A 25,546-nucleotide genomic window follows, 5' to 3' on the forward strand; every position below is an offset into this window, starting at 1 on the left:
ACGTACATATAATTGTAGCCTCGGCGTATAATCTGTCCTCGCTGTGTTGTTTTGACACACTCCTGTCATTGTTCCGCAGCATATCAGCACAACAGCGCAGCAATTTGTCATTCCGCAAATGTGCTTCGAAAAACCCTGAGACGAGGATGAGCTCACTGCTGTGTGCTTTCTCTGTGTGCGTGTGTGTGTGTGTGCGTGTGTGTGTGTGTGTGCGTGTGTGCGCTCTCACCTGTTTGAGATGGCGTGCTTGTGCGAGTGCTGAATGCTTCACGCTGAATGCTTATGTGTTATGGTGTATTGAAGTCCCTCGATCCTGAGATGAACCCTGTTGCTTGATGAGCAGCCTCCTTCATTTAGTCGGAGCTCCAGTGAGCTGAGAACACATGCTGCTTCATCAGCCACACCAGACTGATCCACCACCTGGAGACACACACACACACACACACACACACACACACACACACACACACACACACACACACACACACACACACACACACACACACACACACACACACACACACACACACACACACACACACACACACACAGGCATGTAAGAAGTTACTGCCTCCGGAGGGGGGGGGCTCCTAATGTGACTATATATGTATATGCTTTTTACTTCCTTTAATCAATAACAAAATAGTTCTCGTTTGTATTTGAACACATCCTGCTTACTGAAGGCTGGAGATCAGTCTTTTTTTTTTTTTAAAGTACAGGGCAGCTCTGTGTTTGTGTGAATGAAGAGCAAAGTGTCAGGAGTGTGACGAAGGAAACACCGTGCATGTCTGCAGAGAGCAGTTGAAAGTTCTCTCACCGTCTGTAAAATCTCTGTGGAAGCACTCAGCGGTAGCTGGCAGAAAACTGCAAAATTAACTAAGAGGCTGATGGCCAGTGATGGAGCCAGCGGCGGCGTTGTTTGAGCCGGCGGTGACAGCAGGGTGACCAGCGAGTGCAGGCGGTCGGCGGGAGCAGGGTGAGGTGAGGCCACGAAAACAGCCAGCAGATGCTCCCAAGCTTCTCGAGCCTGCGCCTGGTGACAAGGAAGGCGTACGAACCACCGAGCAAAACTTAAGACGTTTAAAGAGACATTGCTTTAAGTGTCTTTCCTGAAACTGGAGATCAATACTCTGGTAATTCATAGATGATGGAGGAAGCCACCGAAAGCCAGATGAATTGTAATGGGAGTGGATGGCGGCGGCGACAACGGCGAGACTCTGGGGTTATGAGAGGAGGCGGAAAAGGAAGAGACAGAGACGAAACTCTGGACAGCTGGCCAGACGTTCGCTGGGAAATCAATACTACATCACCCTCTTCACCCCGCTGCCCTCCCTCGGCTATCTCGCCTCTCTCCTCGCTTCTCTCTCCCTCTCAGAGAGGAGTCATCCATAATTTAGTTGTTAATGTGTTATTCTTCTTTCTCTTATTGGCTTTGTGGCTCTCAGCGACAGCACACCTGTCTGGAGCAAACAACCTGCCGTCCACCGTCCTGCAGGGCTGCATTATGCCGCCGCGCGCACTATAGACGGTCCATCCGATTCACTTTGTTTTGCTGTGGTCACATCAATAAACAAACCTGAAGTGCATTGTTTTTTCATCATCATCAAGGCTGTTATGATGACTCATCAAATTTCACAGTAAACCTTCCACGGCTTTCTTTGGTCTGTTAGTCTGTTCCATAGTGGCCCTTGTAAAGCTTTAAAAGAAAAAGAAAAAAAAAGGAAGAAGAAACTTTTCAGTCTTTTTAAGAAGCTCCTCACCAGATGTGCAGCTCTGTGGTGCCACCTGTTGGTGGCGTGGTGGTAGAAGGTCAGCAGCCACAGGAGGGGACCAGAGTCTTCAGGACCTGATGTGGCCAGCAGCTGGACAGCCACATGCACCCAGTGGGCACATTGGACCAGCAGGAACCAGGCCTCGAACACTCTGTGATGCCCCCTACAGGGCAAGGGCAGAAACAACACTGAAGACGAGCTGCTGCGTTAAAGAGTGTAAGAGAACCTCACATCTTTAGCAAAAGCTTCATGATTGAAGTATTCAGAAGGAAGTCACAATTCAATATCGACCAACCTGAGAGGTTATTGAAAAAGGTTCAAATTATGAGATGTTTTTAGAATGTTACTAAAGTTTAGTATTTAGATTTGAACCTCACTCTTGAAATTTGACCTTATATAAGCCATCACTGCTGACAGGACTCAACTTGTTAATTCGTCATATCTATAACTCACAAACTGTTTATGATCTTTAGAAACTTCACAGTGATTTTGCAGGACTTTCTGCAGTATGACTGTATAAGCGGGGAAGATTCAACCCTTTGTCACACATCTGTATCACAAGCATGTTAAAAATAAACTGTAACACTGGAAAATTAATAGATATTCAAAGTTAAAAGTTCTCATAAAAACAAGGGACAGAGCCTCTCACTCATTGCACATTTCTGACAATTCTACCACCATGAAATCAAAACAAATCCTGACGTCACACTCATACTGCAGTTTGAGCTTCAAGCACAAACGGCAAAAGAAACTTTTGCATACTTCCAACTTGATATGATCCCAATATGCTGTTGTAGGCTGAAAACTAAGAGACTTTAAGCAATCTCCATCATGGTGAATGCTTTTAAATGTGGGTTACGGATAAAAGATCACGCTGGAGCTAGACAGGCCCGTAAACAGGTTTATAAATCTATAAACTAAGGTGATTTGGGTGGTCTGATTGAGTACTTTTATAGTTTGGCATTTAACCTATCCAAGTCTCAGTTTTTCCAAGGTGTGTGGGTGAATATGCAAAACATTCTTCTTTGCTGGTAAAATGAAAAAATAAAATATAAAAGAAAACTGTTAAATGTCAGCCTGACAATTTCTACCCGAATCACTGCCTGACAACTTGGGAGAATGCGGCCATCGAGGGGTTAAGTGGAGGGGTGTTTAAAGACATTTTAACAAACCGACATGACAGCTGCTTGACTATAAAACATAAACCAAATATTTCACATGTGATCTGTTTTCAGTGTGCTGCAAAAAAAAAAAACAGTCCTGTAATCCCAACATGTCTGGATTAATTTGCAATAAAAGAGCGTCAATGATGAAGTAGAGCGGTGAGCGGCTGCTCCCTTCACCGCTGACAGGAACAACGGAGGATCAAAGTGAGACAAAGCCTTCAGAGACACATGACTCACAATTATACTGAATCTCATTGCTGGTTCACAGCTGTGGTATCACACTGAGGGGCAGTGATATTCTATCGCCGAAAAATATTGCAACAAGATCAGTATTAAGGCAATGAGCAAAACATTTAACTTTAAAGCGGTCCATTTTCCAGAATAGCACCTCTTCATATTCCAATGGTTTTGGAATTGTTTAAGTTCTCATCATATGAGTTACAAATTTACCTGAAAGTCAGGCTGAGCCACAGTTTTTTTTTATTTTTCCCCGAGCTGGAACCTTGTAAATGAAAGCAATCATGTAGTATTACATGTCTGCTCTTGATTTCAGGTAAGCCCCTTATTATGGATTGAAAACAACTAATAGAGAAGAACACAACCTTGAAAACACATTAAAAAAAACATATTGCTGGGTACAAAGAGACTTTTTCCTATTTTATATAAAGTGATACAAATAAAATATCTTCTTATCTTGAGCTGTTAGTAAGAAACGAATTAGTTAAAGTGTTATAAGCACTCACTACTTTTGCTGATATTTTTATTAATTTATAATGAGGTTTAAGTAACATTGAGTTAAAAAAAAGTTGTTTGCAGATGAAGAGGCAAAGACGAGAGAAAATGAGCTGCAAAATATGAAATATAAAGGGATAAAGTGAGATTTAGAGTGAACGTAGTTACAACAGCTGCAGCAGAGAGAATGACTTGGAGTCAGAGGAGCGATAAGGACGTGTCTCTCTCAGATTTGCTTAATACCATCATTAGAGCTCTCCTCATCTCCCTTCTTTCCCCTTGGCTTCCAGTCGCACTCGGCGGTTCTCTGGCAGCTGTAGCTCAGCTTGGAGCAACACAACATACTACTTTCTCACTGCTGGCTTGCTACAATGTTTTTGGAATTTTTTCCTTTTTGTGTGGCGCTCCAGAATGAAGCGGCGGTGAGGATAATGGGCGCTGGTAAAAACCGCAGCTGTGGGGTATCAAATCAACTGTCTCCATCTTTGGGACACGGACTGCTCCTCCTATCCTCATCTTTAAATCTCTAATCATCTGAATCCAGCCGACCACACCTACCCACTCTGTTTTTCTCAATGTTATTCTCATATCATAAAATGCTTCTCTCAGTTTTGTTTTCCCGCTTTACTTCTTCTCGCACTGTGGGCTTTCCAACCATTGTTTTCTCCGTGGTTCTCTCCTTCCCTGAGCTAATAGCCTCTAATGAATGCATGGAGGAGCCGCACGGTGCTCCACAACCTCTCTGCTGTGACGCGAGGGGAAAATAGCAGACTAAACACCCCCCTTAAATGCCGCTAATGGAAAAAAGAACACCACGCAGGCATTTGGTGGAGTAGTGGAAGCAGACACACATTAACACATTCTCTGTACAAGACTTTCTCACTCTAACCGGGTGCTTCTGCCGCTTCCTCCTCCCTCCTCTTCCTCCTCTGTCAGTCTCTGTAACGAGCGGCTGAGCCAGTTCAGGTGATTTCTCCAGGCCTCCTGAGGCATCTCTGCAAGAACACATTGAGACAGACCAGCGGGATGATTACTTGCAGCACAGCTATGCACTTTTTTTTTTTTTTTTTTTGTAACCGCGTGGTATTTAAACTTAAACTCAAAGCCAGCAATCAAGTCAGAGTCTTAAAATAATTGTTGAAGATTAGGGGAAGTACATTTAATCCCCTTCTTTCCACAAATGGGATGAGAAGATTGATACCACTGTCCAAATTCTGAGCTGTAAACATGAAACTGCATCCAGCTTTGGAGCAAAAAGTTCATCCAGCAGTCATAGTTCCCCAAGAGCTGCAGCTAACGGTAGCTCCCATTACTGGTTGTTTGTTCAGCAATTCTGTTTAGGCACTGAATGAAAAGGTTCAGGCTTCAAGAGCCTGAATTGACATTTGTTATTGCTCTCAAAATGCTTCTTGTTCTTCACAATTGTGAAAATAGTGACAAAAAAGCTTGAACGCAAAAGCTTGAATTCAATGAATAAGATATTCATTCATTCAGTTAATGTTAGGACAGAGCCAGGTTATTTCTTTCATATTTCTATGGCCTTTAGGCTAAGCTAAGATAACCTGTGTGGTGCTAACTTGAGATGTATTGACAGGAGAACGACCTCAACTTTTTAAAACATCATGAAACTCTTCTAATGTCGGGACACAAAATATCCTGTCCTCCAGCTTCAATACTGCTTTGTACCATGCAGGATCATCGAGTGGCTGCACAGAAACATCCTCAATAATGGAATCAAGTGAGAAAATAGTTGTTTAATAATGAACCTCAAGTTATTTTTTTTAATCAACCACCTTCTTTTGAGAGCAATATTTTGGGAGGACAGAAACAAAGTCTCAAAAAGTTGAAACTGGACATTGTGTCATCAATGTCTGATTCATCACACTTTTATAAAACCATGCAACAGTTTGACATCCATCACTGATATAGGTTTGTTTTAATTTATCTTGAATATAATAAATAAAAATACACTAATGAGTACAATGCATGCAATGAAAATAAAAACGTGCTCGAAAAGGTGCAGGAAGAAGCACAAGCTTCATGAATCCTGTTTGCATCCTGTGATTTTTATTTTTCTTCACCCATGAACTTTCGTGAACTTAAATAGCTAAAAAATAAAGAAAGCAACCATCAAGTAAATGAACAATAAAAAAAAAATACAAAAAAACACCCAGTGAATATCCCACTGTTCTTCTCCTCTGTACTTGGTGAACAGCATTTGTTTGTACCGCTATTTGAACTGCTTCCTGGTTGGACATTGCTGTTACAGTTTCGCTCCACAGATTGAAAAACTAAATGTGTTTAAAGTTGTGCTGGTACATGGACGTTTTAAATTTAGTTCCCCCTTAATTTCTATCCACCAGTTTCTGAATGTTCCCCGGGAACAAATGTTATTTGATACTTTATGAACAGTTTGTGCTGGTTGAAAATCAACCAGATCAGTGCTTTTGAATGATTTTGACAGTAAGAACAGTGGATTAGTGTGATCTCTATACCTGGGGTTATGAATTATCCTTAAGGCCTTTATTTGCAGCGTGGAAAGTGGGTGCATTGTACATTTGTAAGTATCACTTCAGAAAAATTGTGTGCATTTTTTTTCTTTTTTCTTTAAATCTCAAATCTGCCCTTCTTTATTTCAAAGTACATCTGAGATGAAATAGACAACGCTCTAAACATCAGGTGCATGTTTTCCGAGCAGAGCAGAATCACCTGCAATTCCATTCCTCCTGTTCTCGAGCAATTATTTTTAACTGCTTTTGTGTTCACAGTGGAGTTTGTCACATTCAGAAAAAGACAACTTTCTGCCCACTAGCCAAATTTTGCACACAACATGCCACCTCGATGACATTTCAGGTCGACGAACAAACTTTCACAAATATTTCAAATGCGCGCCATCTTGATCTTGGCATTCTTTCCCCCAGGCCAGGTTTTAACAATACAACTGTAAACGTGAACATTTATAGCTTTCCACACACAGAGCACAATTCAGGAGAGAAACCACAAATCGTGTACTTTTCACAGGACCATTACCATTCTGTCCCATATAAAAAAAAAATTGCCTGTCACCACACACGTACACACAGACACACACACACACAGTAATAATTAACTTTGGGTTCTGGCCGGGCTCCAATGTATCCCTAAATGGCTCCATTCATGTAAAAAATCATCCCTGCCTACAGGCCAGTCTGGGCACACACTGATAAGCACCGCTGCATTGTACTCATGCACTCACCTGCTGTGCATCTCCTGAGCGGTAAAGATTCCCATACGTAAACACTCGTAATCCAATATACTTCCAGTATTTTTTTTAAAAAAGGTATTATTTATAGTAGGAAAACTAGAACTGGTGTGTCTGTGTAAGCTTAGCAATGGTCTCACTTGCTCAAAAGTAAAACAGCCCACAGTAAAAAGGCAACTCATTAAACTCCTATAGATTTCACAAGAATATTCTTCACTCATTTTAACAGCACGTGATTGTTTTTTTTAATCTTCTCCACATCACGTCAACTTCTGTTTGGCATTATTTTTTTTATTGTCAATTTTTAACTATTATTGATTAGCATGAATGAGACACACAGGAAGTCATTCATTCTGTGGTAGCGCAAGATCTATTTGCACACTGCTAAAGAATACATGACGACGTTATTACTGATAACACTGGCTTTTGTGCTTTGTGTCAGAGTGAAACATCTAAAAGGCACACAGGGAGTCACATGGCATGTGTGTATTGGCACACTGACCTGAAGGCAAGGTCAGGAGGGGAGCCAGCAGACTGGGAGGTGACTGTGGGAAAAAGGCCTTCAAAGGTACACTCATCTGAAACAAGACAAAGCAGGATTTCTCCTCAGCTGCATCAATGCAGAGTGCACTTCCCTCCAACTCATACATCACTGTTCAGCCAGAGCCTGAAAAAAAAAATGACATTTTGAATGGGAGACTGTGTAACAGTGATACAGTAGATGCTAATGTGTAATGGACCATGTAATAGGTAGCATTTAGTGCAGTGTGACTACAGACATTAAAACTGGGGTTTCTGTAAAAACATTGTGCACTGCCATCTACTGGTTATTAGAGGGAGAAAAAAAAAATACACACAAACATGTACAGGATAAAATAAGTCGTCCTGACATAGATGGCATGTTTTCTAGTTATTCAAATGGGGCCACTGAAATGATTCCTTTCAACAACAAACGTTATATGAAAGGAGGTCAACTGGACTTGTCCATATGTCTTGGCATTGTCCGCAAGCTGATGATTTGTCTTATGTCTACAATACACAGGTTTTTGGTATGTGTGGTTTGACCAGTGGCTTCCTATCTAGAGATTATGTGTTACAGACTCATCAGAGTATTTTTCACCGTCAATGGGAAGCAATAGTTTATTCATTCATGTAAATTCAAGAAAGAAAGAAAGAAAGAAAGAAAGAAAGAAAGAAAGAAAGAAAGAAAGAAAGAAAGAAAGAAAGAAAGAAAGAAAGAAAGAAAGAAAGAAAGAAAGAAAGAAAGAATGTTGAACAATTGAAGTCACACATTTTAAAGAAATGTGAAATGTTAGTAGTAAACACTATGAAATCTGGCTGGAAAAATATCTGATCTTATGATATATTTTAATGGACTATACATTTTTTTTTTTTTTACAAAAAGTCTACTACCTGAGGCAGCAGGAGTGCCAGTTCCCTCAGAAAACTCCTGGTGAAGCTTTGTATGAGTGACTTCATACGCTCGTTTTTCTCAGCTTGTTTCAGGGTCGACCTGCCAGAAATATACAGGGAGAAACAAACTCAGACCCACGCCAAATGAATTTCAGATCGCAAGAAATCTAAAGTATTTGTAAAGAAAGAAACAGGGAGACACATTTTAGAGCGTTTAATATGTCTGACCTTGGCAAAAAAAACCCCAAAGTAACAGAAAAATGAACCTGAAATTCACCTGAAGATGTCGCCTACCACCAAGAACATGGAGCAATGCATTGCACAGGCTTTAGGCTGAAACACAAAAACAAAGTAGTGTTAGCGTAATTGGTCACCGATAGTGGGGTCGAGTACTAACAAGCCACAGATGATCGAAAATGTTGTTTTGATTCTTTGCTTCTAAATCTCTTCTGTGTTTTCCAGCCGGCATACAGGAGGTTCACATTGAAACGTTCAAAGGATTTTGGGTTAGTTTTAATTCTGGGACTGATAATAAGCCTGGAGTTTTAATAGGATGCTACTCCTCCTCCTTGATCAGTTTCTTCAGGAATATGATTATTAATGAGAATGGAGGTTGTTGCTTCATTAAGCCGAGATAATCTTCTCCCTGTAACCAGGTTTCAGTGATAGTAAATAAATCAAAATTGTGATCAGTTATCAAATCACTTACAGTATACATTTGAATTAAAGAGACTGGATATTTAATTTACTGATCCACATTTCATTATTGTGGATTTTTGTTCTGCTACAAAGGGAAGTTTTTTTAAATTAAGTTTCAAAGATTAAATCCTCTCCTGTGGAATCCATTTAGTCTTAAAAGATAAAATGGTCGGGGAACAGACAGTCTCTACAAGATTTAAAAAAAAAAAAGTTTGATTGTTGGAGAATGACAGATGTAAGGAGTAGCAGAGAAGTATGCAAGACTGCGATTCTCTGGGTAGTCAAGAATTTGAGAGTGTAATGAAATGCGCCATATTGTGGGCTGGATGATATCCCTCTTCACAAGACCCTGTGGTTAAATGAGGACATTTGGCTAAACATGTTATTGGTCGAATCGGCTATAAGGCCAAAGGAAATTGTGGAGTCTGGCAAAGTTTTTGCAAATACACACACTGATGCAACATTATTTGTGCAATCAATGATTGATATGATCGGATGTTATTTCCACCAGCATGGATTATGATGAAGAATACAGCAATCCTCAAAATCCTCAGGCCGAGATTAGAACAAAGGATATTTTTGATGTGAGGAGACTGAACTTACACTGATCACCGAGTTGCACACAACAGATTTGAAAATGACCACTGGGTGTCAATGTTGCACCGTCCAGACATCCTTCTCCTCCGCTGTTTCGACTCTCAACATTTAACACTCAGTTTGCCGCTCTGTCAGGCCTGCCCTCATATGCTCACACTTACTTTCCCATCTTCTCCTAATGCAAATGCATCATGTGTTTTAGATTTAACACATTCTAAAATGCCCCAGTACAAACATTTAACAGCTGTATTGCTCATATCTCACAGTCCCTAATTACCCTCCTTCTCAACACAACATACACACAGACATGCTCTATAGGTGAAGCACCTTAAATGGTCTCCTCATGCAGAATAGAACAGTAATGTAAAGATGAAGAGAAGCAGATATGATTAAAGTTTCTGTTGATTTAATTTCGTAATCCAGTCAAATGCAGCCTCTCAAAAGATGTGTGGAATATGCGACCAGATTATGAGAATCGCAGGACAACGAGCCCCACCAAGTGTTTATCCAGTGACATTACAATGTTGAAGCACAAAAAGCAAGTGCATTCATCCTCAGATTCAAGTGGAAATGCTTCTTGTTTGCCTTTGTGGTTGAACTGAAAGTATTTATCAAAGGAAACAGAGTTCACTTGAAAGTGTTGGCGTGGCCATCAGAAATATGTTGGCATCGGTTCTATGTATAACTGTGTACATGTGCATATGTGGGTCGCATGCCAGTTTGCATGTGAACCGTCCCCCCCCCCAGTGAAAACAGATGGGTTTCTCTCCGCGTCCTCCTTCGTACCTTACCACTAACACTTCAAGGAGGGTCAATTACAGCACGCAACAAACATCCTGTTTTTGGCAGTCGGGGCCAGGAAGCGAGTGTTTATTGTTATTGGGCCTGCGTCTCTCATTGCACTGGATCACGGGGGGTGGGGGGGGGGGGGGTGGGGGGGGGGCAAAGTCAAAATGAGGAATGTGAACTTAATTTCATGTTTCCTATTTTTGATTGTAGTTTTAAACGAGTGAGTGAAAAGGAGGCGAGACAAAAGACGAGCCAGTACCCGCCACACGCTAAGTGCTCTCAAACACGGACACACACGTGCATCCCGGGCAGACTCCACTACGAGCGGACACTTCTGTGGAACTCATATATGACATGCAAACAACCTCAAGGCCGAAAAGGACATAAACATATACGTCCCGTCTTCTAAAAAAAAACAAAAACCTGACGTGATGTTTATGTAATATCATAAACATCACAAACAATAGCATGTGTGTCAGGGGGCTTGGGAAAAAGCACTGTGTGTAAAACAGTGAGGTGATAAAATCCAGAGTCAAATAGAACAACGATATGTAAATAAATATTGGTGTGTGTTACAGGTGAACATGCTTTGCCAACTCCAAGTGAAAAGAAGTGAGCATGACCTCTGCTGGCAAATGACATGAGAATAAGCCTTTACATTAGTATTTACATGGGGCTTCATAAACTTTCCATTTAACTGTAAACCACTGACAAAACAGAAAAATAAACAGTCAGTGATTGCTCTGCATCTCTGTGGCAGAGTTACTTCATTTGTTTAACGAGCTTCTCTTTCCTCCTTTTCACAGCAGTTAGTACAGTCACAGTCACTACATTTTTACACACTCAGTATTAGTCATTTGTATAGTTAAACACCATTGTATTCCAGTTTTTGAGAGCAGTTCATAATCCAAGAGTGTGTCTTGCTCTTATGTACAAAAGCTCAAGTGGACCATCACTCCGAACAAACTTTACCTTCGAGAATGGCAGGTACATTTAATTTTCCGACTTGAATTTCATTTCAATTTCGAGCTACTAAATCAGTAATCAGTAACTCAGAGTAAACAAGGTGCCGTTCATTGCATGCACATGAGTTCATGTTTTCCCTCTGGTAACAGACGCTCGGTACAAACAATATGTACACAACTCATCCGTTTCGGAGACAGCTCTCGATTCCAGGAGACGTTTCTGCATCTGATTTCAGAGTCTAGTCACAGCTTTTGTGAACAGTCTCAGTAAACATTCAAACGCTATATTCTTATCCGTAAATCCTCACAGCAGTTTTGTCAAACAAGCTTCAACTTCAGGATGTCAAGCAATCAGTGTGGGCAATGTAGTAACGAGGGCATCATCTATAAGAACCACACATAATTAAAACTTAATCAGACATCAGTATTGGCCTTTGATCTCAGAATGATTCCAAGTAATAGGATGCGGGAAGTTGCCAAATACTCAAGTGTCAGAAAGTTCAGTACTTACTCAGCCCAGTGAAGGCTGTGTCACAAGCCAAATGATGTGAGATGAGGCTCAAACCTTGCCAAATTATGTGAGATGCATGCAGAGCAAAGCCAAATGGAGTGATTAGGCCACACACAACAGTAACGTCGCACAAAAAAGCCAGTTGAAAGCATCCAAGAAACAGCACAACTCCATACCTTGCAGTAAAATGAGCCCAGTATTTAACCAGTTTCGATATCACGGTCTACAAAACAACTCAAACTAAAGCTAAACACATATGGAGCATGCAGTGATTTTTGATGTGAGACTGTTAACTCAGGGCAGGTGAGTCAAGTGTCGTGCACAACAAAGCCATTTACAAGCGGCAGTATATCACCAATTTATCAACAGTCTTGCTTGCTGCCAATTAACGTCACAGTTGAACAGCAGAAAAACTCAAAGTGCAACAAAACTACATTCTGCTCAGTTCACTTTGACTCAGTCGGGACCAAATGAAGCCATGAAAAGTTACAGTACTCAACTGTCACAAAAAGAGAAAAAATAAAATGGTAAAAAAAATGTATCTTAATACACTGTTCACTTTAACCTTATGCTTTGGCTCACATGTTGAAGATCCATCCGACAATGATTCAGATTTATTTGTTGTTTATGAGGTGAATATGAAATTGAATTCATAAATTCTTATGAAATGTTGGCTTATAAGAAAACCACAATTATGAAACTAATCAGTTTGTATTAATCTATCAGTTTATTCACTTGTAAACTGAGAGCAAATACTGAGGAACGTTTTTTTTTTTCCTAAAGAAAAAAATGTGTGAGGAAGATCTGAGGATTTTTAGTTTTCAATCCTGTTTTGGATTATCGGGCAAAATATAGAAATACTTTAATCCCTATCAAATGCAGAAACTCTAAATTGAGTGAGCATATTTAAGGATTTATACAAGAACAAAAACAGTTGTTCATTGTATTTATACACAAAGACACAAAGTTACAATATATTGCTCTCTATGATAATACATACGACAGATGTTTAGGTTGTGTTAAAAAAAAAAAAAGGAAACTACCCACCAGCAGTGAATGTGCTACTTGCTGCTCAAGCATTTGGGGTGTACAGCCTCTTATGACAACAGACTCCATCAGACCAAACACGGCTTCTTCCAGGCTTGACAGGCTGCGAAACCACAGAGAGACAAGGTCCTGGCCCTCCAGCGACAAACTGCGACTGAAACAACACATCTGATGAATATGCACACTTCAGGTCTTCAAACATTTTATATCTTGCAGAATTATCAGAATTACATATATGGTAACGAGTCATTATTATTATACTGACTGCATATTGTTGTGTACTATTCCACTTTGCTGGTTTTGTACTGAAGCTTATTTGATTATTTTGGTTATAATACGCCAACAGGCAAATTCCGTTCTAAAAGTGTGAACTATCTTCTTCAAGATTTGAACACAGTTTCAGTTTGAAAGGGACTCAGTAGTGAATTCCCTGACGTTCACTTACCTTGCGTAGGCAGAGCTCAGGGCTTCCAGGAAGTCTTCACTCAGGGTTTCTTTGACACAAGTCATTGGCCGCTGGAGCAATGCACTAATGAGAGGAACCGCCTCGGGATAAGTGACCAGGGGGACACAAGCATCTGATGTCGCCAGAACAATGTCACATGAACAGCTGCTGGAAGACATAGAATTTATAATGAAGATGAACAAAACCTATAATATGAGCATTGAAAAGTTGGGAACCAAACCATCCTTTGAGTTTTAGTGCATTTAGTTCTTTTTACATAAATGACTGTATCTGCATCCTACAGTACCCATCATTCTAAAAGCTCATTTCATGTTGGAGAAGATTCAGGTTTGAGGTCAGTGTGCTCTAAGAGCTGCAATTATTAATAAGCCATTTTGACAACTGATCACATACATTCCCTGCTTCCAACATTTGAGATTTCTTTTTTCTTCTGTGCAATTGTTAAACGTTCCAGGTCCGTGTTGGTTTGGAATAAAGAAAAACACGCAAGATGTTTTCTGGGAAATGGTTATACTTTTAGAGCCTCTATTTCTTACTTATTTTTAAAAATCAAAAAGCTTAACCAATGAAATAATAATCAGATTAATTCTTCAGGAGGGGAACACGATCATCGCAGTTGTACTTTTGTGTGATATTTATATTTACCTTCGATTTACGCTGCTCAAAGAACTGCAGCTCCTTCCAATATTTTCCCGCAGCTGTGCAACCATCTGAAATACAGGAGAGAGCACTTTTTTTTCCCCAGAGGATGCTGACACAGTCAGACCCCATATAAACACCTCTAGGAATTAGATAAATAGAAAAAAAAAAGAGAAAATACCTTTTTCAAGACTTTGCGATGGTACTCTTTAGGTGGTACATTCACATGCTTCATAAAAACTTGAGTTGCAATATCGTCTTCTTCTGTAGTGAGCTGACACAGCACTTTCTGTAGGGGGCCAGGAAACACCACATGAGGCAGCACGAGTGTTATGGGCATTGGCACTTCATATGTATAGTAGTGGACAAGACTTCAATGTAATATTCCCCAAATCCCACGATCCATAAGAGCTAATGAGTTACTAGAATACAGGACTCCGTTGGCATCACATCATTTGAACCACATGAGTGGCAAAAAGGTATTTGACTAAGTGAGACTATATGGGCGGCATATGAGCAACTTCAGAAATGAACATTCTTTGTTACAGGCTTGATGTTTTACAAGATTTTTTTTTTTTTTTTTTTAAAGGGGGCCTCATCATGCACTGATAAACCAGACTAATAAACTGAGCTGATTCTCATCTGAACAACACGGGCTGTAATGAAGCAACAAAAAGGGAGCGCGCACGACTCTACACTACTGTAATGTGCATGTTACTGAAAAGAAAAAGAATGACTTTTGGTCAATAAAGCAAAAATGTTCTGGCAAAAGAAATGAGAAAGACGGATTTATTTTACTTTTTATGTTAGCATCATTCATACAATGCCATACAGTCTTCATTGGTCAAATGATTAATGTGCTGAACTTTAGGCAAGAACTTTCTTCAGAGAAATGTGCTCAAAGAGCTGCACAAACCCAGAAACCTCACTATTAAAATAGGGATGGCTTCAAACATCGAAGAAAAAAAAAAAGTCCTCTCTTTTCGACCACCAGGCAGACTCGATGTTAAAAATTGAATTGTGTGGTCCAACACAAACAGTCACAACTTCACATATCTGTTTTTACAACTGTGATGCAGCAAAAACACACACACAAAAAATGAGGGAGCTTTAAAAGTACAAATCCCTCTTGAACTATAGATAAAAGGGAGATCAATGAGAGAAGAGAGTTGAAAAAAAACTGAGAGATGCAATATGCAGTAAGAGAAAAGAAGACAAAATGCTGTGAGGGAACGAGAGGAAAATGAAACTCAAAGCAGAGAGCTGAGCTGTGAGCAGAGCCGTTGGTGGAGCGGTGTGGTTTCCTTGGCTGGGCCCTACAGCACACTAAAATGCTTACCCTCCACATAGTCTCACAAAACAACCCCAATCACTACCATCTGAGAGCCCTCAAACCCTGAACACTGAGTGCATACAAAACCAATCACACTTATCCCACCCTTGGTAAGAGGGCACGGCGGAGCTGGGGGATGAGAGGGGAGGAAAGCTGGTTATGAGGAAAATCCGAGCGAGACTGGAACGCATTGCCATGGCTGCGTCTGCAGCAAGGGGAAATGGGTGTGGTCATGAAGAAGGAATGGGATGAAGGGCAAATAGATGGATGGCAAATAATGTGGCTCGAAAGTCATCTTTCTCTCACAGAAAGCTGCTAAGGGCAGTCCTCCCATAAAACAATTAGGTTATGTATCTAAAATCAAAAAGGGGATGCAGAAAAAATCAACCGGGAGGACTTCAGTTCTTTTTGAGGGGAGAGAGGGAGAGAGAGAGAGAGAGAGAGAGAGAGAGAGAGAGAGAGAGAGAGAGAGAGAGAGAGAGAGAGAGAGTGAGCGAGTGAGAGAGAGAGAGACGTTACACAGTATGACAATTTGATGGTTTTGAAATGTCAAATTATTTCTCCAGATACAAAAAAGAGCTGATAGAAAGCTGATTGCATACAGATGGGCAACATCACCTGAGAGGAACAAGAACAAAGCATTATCACCACTGAGTCACTCTAATCTTCGGATGAAAAACCTGATTATAGCGTCCATTATGAGGAGAGAGCCTGAAAAGGCTTTAAAACTATAAAGCAGCCACAATGGCTCCAGGGCCTACCTGTGGTTCACCCTGTTTCATTTGCTAGAGATACACATCAAAGATTAAACTATCAAACAGTTCATCTTCTGGGCCTCTAATATTACACTGTCATGCTTTACTTATCCGTCATCTCCTCAAACATCATGCTATATTAAAGCTGCACTGTGTGGTCCCCTTCTGCTCCTACAGGATGTCAAGAAACAGACCAATTGAGTTTAATGACAATCTGATACGCCCTGAAGCTATGTGGCTTTACCCAGAATATATCAAAGAGTGACTGAACACTCAGATGTGGAGCTTCGAGGAAGGGTGAAGACATTTCAAACTGACAAGACACGTTATGCAATATCATAACTTAATGAGAAAAATATATGGGGTGACAACTGACATATGTAGTGGCAGAGAACAAAAGTATTTGAGCTAAAACTCAAAAGCATCTCAGAGCTAACAAAGTAAAAAAAAAAAGGCTGGCACTTAGTATCAGACCTTTGGTATATTATGAAGGCAGAGAGAAAACAATGTTGGTAGTAAGTTCAGACGGGACTAACACAAAACAGGCTGTATTCTGTATTCTGAGACATGCGGCCCAACACAAAGCAGACACACGGAGATGGAGACAGACCATCTCTGGCCTAAAACCATGTATCTGCCCTGCTCCCCGAAACAGGCCGAGTTGCGGTTGGAGTTTTGTTGAGTTTCCCATCATTTCTGTGGTGATTGGAAGCTTCTATAGAGGACAACATGAGGACACTGAGAAGAAACTGTAGAGGTGGTTATGGGTCTATTGTTCTTGGTCTCGGTAGACACTTTGAACAATAAGTGCAGTACAAAACACATCAGTGGACTGACCGAGAATGACCTCGGTGTACCTGGCTCTGGCCGTTAAAGCTCCTCAAACAGCAATTAGCTGCTACGACACAACACTGAAAACAACCATGATTTTCTCAGGTAACAAAAAACAAACAAAAAGCCGAACAAATTCCAAAGCACAAAGACAGTAAACATCTTCTTCTTGTCTTCTATCATATTGTTATTGCAACACTTGTGTAGCTCTACTTTTGATCACTGAACAAATAATAAAAGTAGTTTCCTCATATAGGATTTTTTTTTTTTCTTTATCATTCCAATGGGGAAAAAAACCCCAACATATTTAATTTGGTGTCACAGAGGGTCAAAAAAGCTTGTGAATATTGTTCTTGCAAGCTACAAATACAAAACTTCATGGATTTGGTTTAAACATACATAAAGCTAATCAATTTAAGGAAAACTATATATTTCTGATTGACATGTTGATGTACTTACTATAATACATCCTATACTTAAACATATGCCCACACAAAAACAATGCCGACACAGATGCAAACAATACCACATTGCATGCACTCCTCTTCTCCTCCATTGGGTTGAAGACCATCTGGCAAAATCAAGGTTTACTTTCAAGGCACTGCTTTAATTAGCAACATGTTTTATTAGATGAGAATTAATCAAACGAATACAGAAACACAGTTAATCTGGCACAAATGTGATGGTTCCACATTGTTTATCATAAGCCATCTGTGTGAACTCTCTCAAAGTTGAAATTTGCAGAATCTTTTCTTCCCTCTGTTGTCTTTCCCTCTTTGTGAGTGCGCCCGGGGAACACCCACAGCAAGTATAGGCTCAGCTAAATGTTACAGTGAGATTGATCCTTCAATCAATCAATCTGTTATCAAAATAGGTTTTACTTTTTTGGCGAAAAAGTCTGTTAATCTAACAGAGACCCAATCTTCCTCCATTCATCATCTGTGCCCAAACGAAGAGAAAGAGACAGTAACTGGAGAGCAAAGTCCTATTAAAAGCATATTAGACAAAGAATCTTTTGAGCAACCCAAAGGCTGTCAATTGACAGACTCCTTAAAAAGTATTAGCAAAAGAACAATCTGTAATTGCCAACTTAACTATATGTCAAGTTTCTCCAGAACTAATCAGGCCATGGAAAGTAACTAGGTCAGGCCTGGGGAGGACGACAAAAACAACAGCATATGAGCGATCATAAGAAATATTTCAGTTACATACAACTAAAATAATACCAATAAATGTTCTTAAGGCTCTCAGAGTTTCTGTCTGTACTATTTCCAATTTCCTTAATTTATGACTGACATGAAATTACAATGAAGTTCTAGCAAGCACAGGCCATCAAAAGTTTGTGTATTGGGTGGCCAGAAGATTCTGCATATAACGTCTTCACTGTTGAATTGTGGAAGTCTCGAGTGTGTGTTTGTACGCGAGTTTTAATATCAGATGATACAGGTTCCAAGAATAAGCCTACCACTTCAATACTGATACAAATGAATCTGTAATTTACAAGATTTTATGACACATTGAACGTTGTATGTGAATGGATGGTCGTACTGAGAGACTCTGGACAGCCACTGTAACAACTAATATTAGGGCACAAAGAGTTTTTTTTTAATACTTCCTTGATAAGATTACCAGCCTCAGAGTGATGGTTATGACAAATACAAAAGCAAAATGCTCATTTTAAGCAGTGATCAGCAGATAATGAATACTTCAACAGTACCAGAAGCTTACATTCAACCAGAGCTTATTGAGATTTGTGTATTGAGTGGCCGTCTATATAATTACCATTTCAACTGAAAAGAACCAACTTTGATGTATTTCAGATCTTTAAGGTTAGTTGGTTAGTATCATTAAACACTAGATTGTATGAGTGGGTGCGTGAACACTGATCGTAATGGCCTCTTCATACCCGTATCCATTGGTTGGCTTTTCTTTCCACAGCATTGCTTGGATGCTCCGAGTGCAGCCCCCAAAGACATTGAAGCAAGAGTCCTCTACTCGAATCTGCAGAAAATACAACCATGCAGATCACATGACACACCATGTCAGAATAAGTAAATATAACCATTACAGTTATGCTGAACAATTTCAAAACCCTTCTGATGGAGTATATTTAGTGAAGAAGTCGCACTCACCATCAGCAGTGACAATCGGGTTCCAGCACAGGTAACCCAGAAACTGCCCTAAGAGAGGCAGCCTCTTCATGGTTTCTGCTGTGGAGCTCTGAGAGACAGAAAACAGCATGTAAATACAACTCAACACTTAATAAACTTTTTAAAACTCTTAATGCCTTTAGGAAAGCACATGCACCCATATAATCCGATGAAAGTGTGACCAAAGTAGAGACATGTTGTACCGTGTTACAACGATGTAACACTAAACAGAAGATTTAAACAAACCCAATTGTATTTAATTAATGGAATGAAGCCAAATAAGACACATCCAAAGGTGTACAGTACATTGTTCACGGATCACATTTTTCTCCTGTTTTGGTCGTGCCAAAACTCCTTTGATAGTGCCAATAGTGAGAGATACAGAAAACAGAACACACTGCAGAGTGAGACTCGAACACTTTAAGTATGTGTGTGTCTGTACTTCTTTATCCTGCGCCGAATAACAGACCATCCCATTTTTTTCACCTTGCAGCCAATTCAAGCCACTCAAGATGGTTTAAGCTATGGTTGATGCTTGCAGTCATTATTCATGTGTTCATGTATATTTTAGTTTCAGTGATGACTCATTTCCACATGGTGAAAAGTCACAAAAAGGTTAATGAGAAAAATAAGATTAGTTTGTGTCATGACTTTTTTGATTTAGGATACTTGCGGATCGACTCAACCAAACCTCAAAAATATCCAAATTTAGTTTTGACTAAACCAGAAGTGGAATTGACTCCCCGGCCTTGTTTCTATGTAAGCCAGTGCAAGGCAGAACATGCCAGCTCTCCAGTCAAGCAGTGGACTGAACCAGATGCCTTCAGTCCTGGTGAAAAGCTTTGCAATAAACAGATGAAGAAACTTTGCTTTTCATCCATCTTATTACTTTTCTGGGTATATTACATCAACACACACTACATTATTATATTCTTTTCTTTTTTTTTAACAATATCACGACTGGATTGGGATGCAGGAAACAGATCAAAGACCTGACACATTACTTGAATTTACAAGCACGTCTGCACGTGTGCATGAATCACGTTTACGTGCATTCAGAGTCACTTAGTTGACCCATAATAACTGCCTTCAATATACATTTAATCCCTGAGCTAATTAAAATCTACACTCTTTAACTCTTGGTTTACTTTAATGAAATAAAGGTAAACTGGAAATCTGACTCTGTGCCTCTGTGGGTGAACCCGACGGTGGCATGCACAACTGCCACAAAGCGCTTTTATATTTCGAGGGAAAATTTAGCACTTCTAAAATGATAGAGTGCATAATAACTGCTATATAGACAGCAAGGACCAAGTGAAAAGAGAATGAAGGAGAAAATGACATGATTTCTGTTCATTCTTGTATTCAACAGGCTTTCCTTGCATCATAAATTTTAACAAATAAAGTACTTTAAAGACCAGAAAGTTAAGTCAGCATCAGAACTTGGTTAACAAAGAGCATCGGGCAGTCACTTGACTCATCAAATGAGATCACCATTATAGGGAAGCACAATGGTAACAAGCCAGAGTGTCTGTACAGACAACACACCACCAGCAATGCAGTCTGAAATACAGAGCACAAACTTGGACTTCCCATCAGTCCACCTGTTAAACGTTGTGCTGGTTTGTGTTTATATTGATTGAACTAAAAAGGAATTTCCTTATAAAAAATGTTTTTTTAAAAGACGATGACACAACACTGTCTGAGCTCAGAAATGCTCCCATGACAATGAGATATCGCAACACAAGCTAATTATCCTTAACTATCACAGTAAAGTGAGCATCAAAGCCACTGTCCCTCATTATAAACAGATTTTGAGTGGAGATATCTTGTTTAGATTAGGGGCAGAAGTGCCAGAAGAAAGTGACAGATTAGATACTTGCAAAGGGGTCAAATGGGACAAGTTTATAGACGGTGTTGAAGAGAACAGTGAAGTAACACCTCTGTCTTCTGCTCTTGATGATGAGCAATCAGTGGAACCTCAACAATAAAGACCAAAGTAACTATGGTGAGTGAGCACAGAACATAAACAAGAATGAGCTGTCATATTCACAATAGTCTCCATTCATCTTTCTTTTGTGCTGGAGGGATTTTCTCATTGTTTCCTTTGCAGACTGATGTAATAATGCTGTGGAAATGTAGCCACTGTATTGAAATAGGACTTAAATTTGTAAGGGAAATACAGAAAATGCGTACCAAGGACAATAATGTGATTTTTATAGGCATGCCTATTAGGGAATAGCATCACTTTCTATGAGGACAAAGCTGTGAGATTTCTTCTGAATGTGATCTGAACGTTCATGAGTGTGTCCTCGTAGATTTGGTAGAGCTGATTCCACAAGCAAGTCAACTCCAAGCTAATATGAAAATATGACACAGCAGGAGGTTCCAAGTGGATTTACAAATATTGCTATCTGACGTACAGTATCTCTTTCATGTGCGAACAGAAATTATTCAATAGTTTTCCAGAAATCTGCACCTTCAAAAATAAGTCACAACAACAATATTTCTTTGAGTTGCATTACTGTAATTTTAATTCTGTCAATAAATTGTACCTATTGTTTTCAATCTATATTAAGACTGCAACATTAACTATGCATATATTACCAGCATACCAGTGAATCTTAGAAACATGAACGTCTTTATTTTCAATATTAACATTCACCCATCATTTATTTTTGCTGCAGTCCACCAGAGGGAAAACTCGCAGACTTTGACACACTTATATTCACATCCACAGGGACGTCACTGAACACATTCAGACTCACGACATCTTTCCTGCTGAAGCTGTGGATCCAGCCTGTTTGGATCACAGAATGGAGAGACTCTGTACGTTGCTCCCACTGCTACTCCTCAAAGTAAAGCCAAAGATTCGAAAAAGATCAAGATTTGAGGATCAGCAGGGCAAAGAGACGCCGTACATCAAGAAGCCATCAAATGCCTTCATGCTTTTTTTTTGAAGGAGCAGAGGTCAATCATGACGGCTGGATGCGACAGGATTGGAAGTGCAGCCCTGAATAAAGTCTTGGGAGAAAGATGAAAGTCATTGTCAAAAGAGCAGCAGGCCAAATATTTCCATGAGGCCAAATAAGAAGCTGAGCTGCATGCCCAGAAATATCCAGAGTGGAACACCAGTCAGAGAACTATGGGACAAATATAAAGAAGATCAGAGCCCCGACCAAAGATTAATATCTAATTCCACATCCAAAGAAGCTATTTGTGTGGCTAGCTGAGCTAGCACAGCCACCGATGGAGTCTCCTCACCTGTCACCGGGACATTCAGAATTATTTTCTATTAATGGAGACAGTCTCAGTTGTGTTTTGTCGGCCACAGAAAGTGTTGAGCAACACTATTTTCACAAATAAAATGACAAAAATGTGTACTTTTGGCCATGCCTCTTGAAAAATAAAATTACATTTACAGTTTATGTGATGGGCTCAAAGAAATTTTGACTCAAATGAACTGTTGTGCAAGAAACTTCAAATGGTTTTCAGTTACTTCATTAGATACTGCAAGTGAAAAGTAATAGATTACTTGAGAAAGTAACTACTGCATTACATTAAAGGGTCTCACTAATTTACTACAGGTACTTTTAAATAAGGGTTCATGTTTAAGACATGTTTCATTTTAAAATTGTCCAGTATCATTTCTACAAGTATTTATCGTCTCAGCCAGCACTTGTGTTAGAAAGGAAGAAAGAATATTTCCTGAAAAATAACTTTTCCATTAACAAAGGCAGCGTTGTGAGGAAAAACATCCTCCACTGTTCTAACCAAGTGTAAACCTGGAAATGAACAATAACTTGAGTATTTCTCATGTTAGGCCATAAGCCACGGGAAAGTTGTAAAGTCATCAAAGGATGCAAGATGCTGCCAAGAAGCAGGCTATCCTCACCTGGTCTTTTATGAGTCCGCTCCCAGTAAAAAAAAAAAAAAATTCAGCCCAATTAGGCTATACCAGTCTCTTTCTCTTGCTTTGTATCCATTCCATCATTCTACACACACTGACACCTCGGCATGACGTACAACCTGAACAATGCTACCAGAGAACGAGACAAAGAAAACTAAAAACCCAGCCTGTTCATGATTTACAAAAATATACAGTTAGTGGCCAAAAGCAGACACAAAGTCAAAAGTAAGACACACGGAGGCTCTGAGATTGATTCTATTACCAAAGAGTTACAATAAAACATATGTGTAGACCGTCGCAAATTAAATATTGCAGGGGCACCATGAGGCTTACAAGAAAAAGATCCCTTATGTGAGAAATAGAGAAAGCCATGAAAGAAAAAAAAAAAAAAAAGCTGGAGGACAGAAAGTGAACGAGCTGGTAAGAGCTGATATGACCATAGGACCACTGGAATCTCACAGCACTGCAGCCCTCCTGTCCGCTACCCCTTCCCAAATTTGCTGGACCTGATATCGGGATACATTAGGTTAGCGCTTGAGGTCCCAATGCGGCTATTACCTGACTAATTCAACACCGCTGTGCTGCCAGGCAGACATACACAACCCCTGCACAGCACAGAGCACCTTCTGTTAGCAGGCCCCGACCATCTCTGGACTTTCTGTTGAAGCCTTGGCTCGGACAGCCAGTGAGTGTGTTTGTGTTTGGGCAAGTGTGCAATGCTTACTTGTGTTTGAATTAACTTGGTGCTTCATTAATGAGACGGCTGCTTGGATGTTTCGCCTAATTGATTAGCTGTTCTTCTTTGTGTCTTTAGGTGTTGAGTGTGTGAAACAGGGCTCTTAGTGAATACAAAACTTTTCATGAGAAATTCAGGGCCTGTCGTGTTAGAACAGAGAATTTTAATGTGTCAAGAACATAAATCTCAGAGCCGCGCTTGCAATGTGACAACATCAACAAAATCCTGGCTGTGCTACATCTGCTTACCATGCTGTGGATGTGTGTGAGAATTTGCTGGAGGAAATCCCTCAGTCTTCTCAAGTGCAGGCAGGTGTCTTTGTGCAAGTCTGGGCTGTCAGCCTGGCCCCAAGCCACTGCTTTGTCGAGCCAGAACTGCATCTCCTGGACATTCAGCGAGGACTCTGCTGTGTGCTGGAGCTGGCCCGTTGGCTGCACCTCAGACATTTGGCTGCTCGTCCAGGAAACCTGACGGAGGAGCTTTAAGACTGATCCGAGAAGAGACAAACAATCAGGGCATTATCAAATGAACACCTAACTAATGAACATTTCTACATTTTTATTCCTCAGGGGTACCCCACGGTCGAGCAGTTATCTTGTGTTTGCGTTATGTTTTCAAGCACAACTTGCCCGGTTGTTAAAAAGAGATCAAGTGAGAATTTAGTGTGGCAGAGGTACTTTTCCTCATATATAACAGGCAAGGTAAGAAGACATAGGTAAGAACATACATGGAAAATGAATAAGATATTGTGCTAATAAGAACAGAAAGGACAGCCAAAGAATATGATACTAAAACAGTAATGGTTCTGTGGTCATGGAAGTCTAACAAAGGCAAACAGTGGACCAACAGTCCAAAATGCAAATGTTTAAAAGAAGGTCATTACAATTGCACTGTTGATCACGTGAAACTTGTTTCATGAACAAGGAACGACCAGTGAACCTTATTACTCTCAATATATATACTCTAGATATTGTGTTTCTGTAGGTAAGACACACTAATTCCCCAGCTTTACTGAGGAGTACAGAACGGACCTGCCGTGGATGGTGGGGGTGGCAGAAACAAACCAAACGGACCAAAAATAATTCTATTTTTTTGTATTACAAATGGACCCCACTCACCCTTCGCTGCCCTCTGGAAGGAGAAGCAAGCTCTAGTCTAAAACCTCAACAAACAGACAAAAAGAAAAAAACAGTTTGTCCTCATGCAATTATGCACTGCCTGCTAGAGTATTATAAAAAGCAAAGAAACAAATAAAAACAAACCTTGCTTAGACAAAAAATGGATCCATTGAATATTTAGTTTTAGTCCCTGGCTGTCTTTGTCTAACATACGCACAGTTTTTTTCTTTTCTTTTAACAAATATTGACATTTCTGCATGTGTGGCCTACATCTACAACCACAACTTTCCGTGTGGCTATTACAATGATATGTGCAAGAAAAAAATAAGCAGAAAATGAATTGGGGGGGAAAAGTGTTTGCTTAACCACTTATTACCACAATTTAATGATAAAATGTTCAAGCTCCGAGCCATCAAGCTTTCTCTTACATGTTTGAGACTGCCTACTGAGAAATAAACAGTACATTCTTCAACTTTTATGAAGATGGGGAGAAAACAGTGTGGGGCAGTGTGTGTGTGTGTGGGTGTGTGTGCATGTGCGTGTGCGTGTGTGTGTGTTTCATATCAGCATATAGTCTGAGAATGGTGTGTAAGTATGTGTGTTCGTTGTTTTCTGCCATAATGACAGGTCTGTGTGGGACACCACAGGGTAGTGTTTTATGGTCACCTCGTTACAC

At 40.1% G+C, this 25,546-nt stretch overlaps 1 protein-coding gene across 1 annotated transcript; it reads right to left on the reverse strand.

Moving 5' to 3' along the window:
- Positions 1–267: 267 nt before the first annotated feature.
- On the reverse strand, positions 268–24,198 carry fancc (FA complementation group C; the record flags this gene model as incomplete). The annotated part of the gene is made up of 14 exons (XM_080499989.1): positions 268–420; positions 818–1,033; positions 1,761–1,935; positions 4,560–4,665; positions 7,414–7,489; positions 8,325–8,424; positions 8,602–8,657; positions 12,933–13,086; positions 13,378–13,542; positions 14,044–14,108; positions 14,219–14,326; positions 18,863–18,957; positions 19,089–19,176; positions 24,001–24,198. 14 exons carry the CDS (start codon positions 24,196–24,198, stop codon positions 268–270), a joined length of 1,755 nt encoding a protein of 584 aa, XP_080356115.1.
- Positions 24,199–25,546: the final 1,348 nt, after the last annotated feature.

This window comes from Blennius ocellaris, assembly GCF_963422515.1.
Source record: "Blennius ocellaris genome assembly, chromosome: 7".
In the NCBI taxonomy this organism is placed as follows: domain Eukaryota; kingdom Metazoa; phylum Chordata; class Actinopteri; order Blenniiformes; family Blenniidae; genus Blennius; species Blennius ocellaris.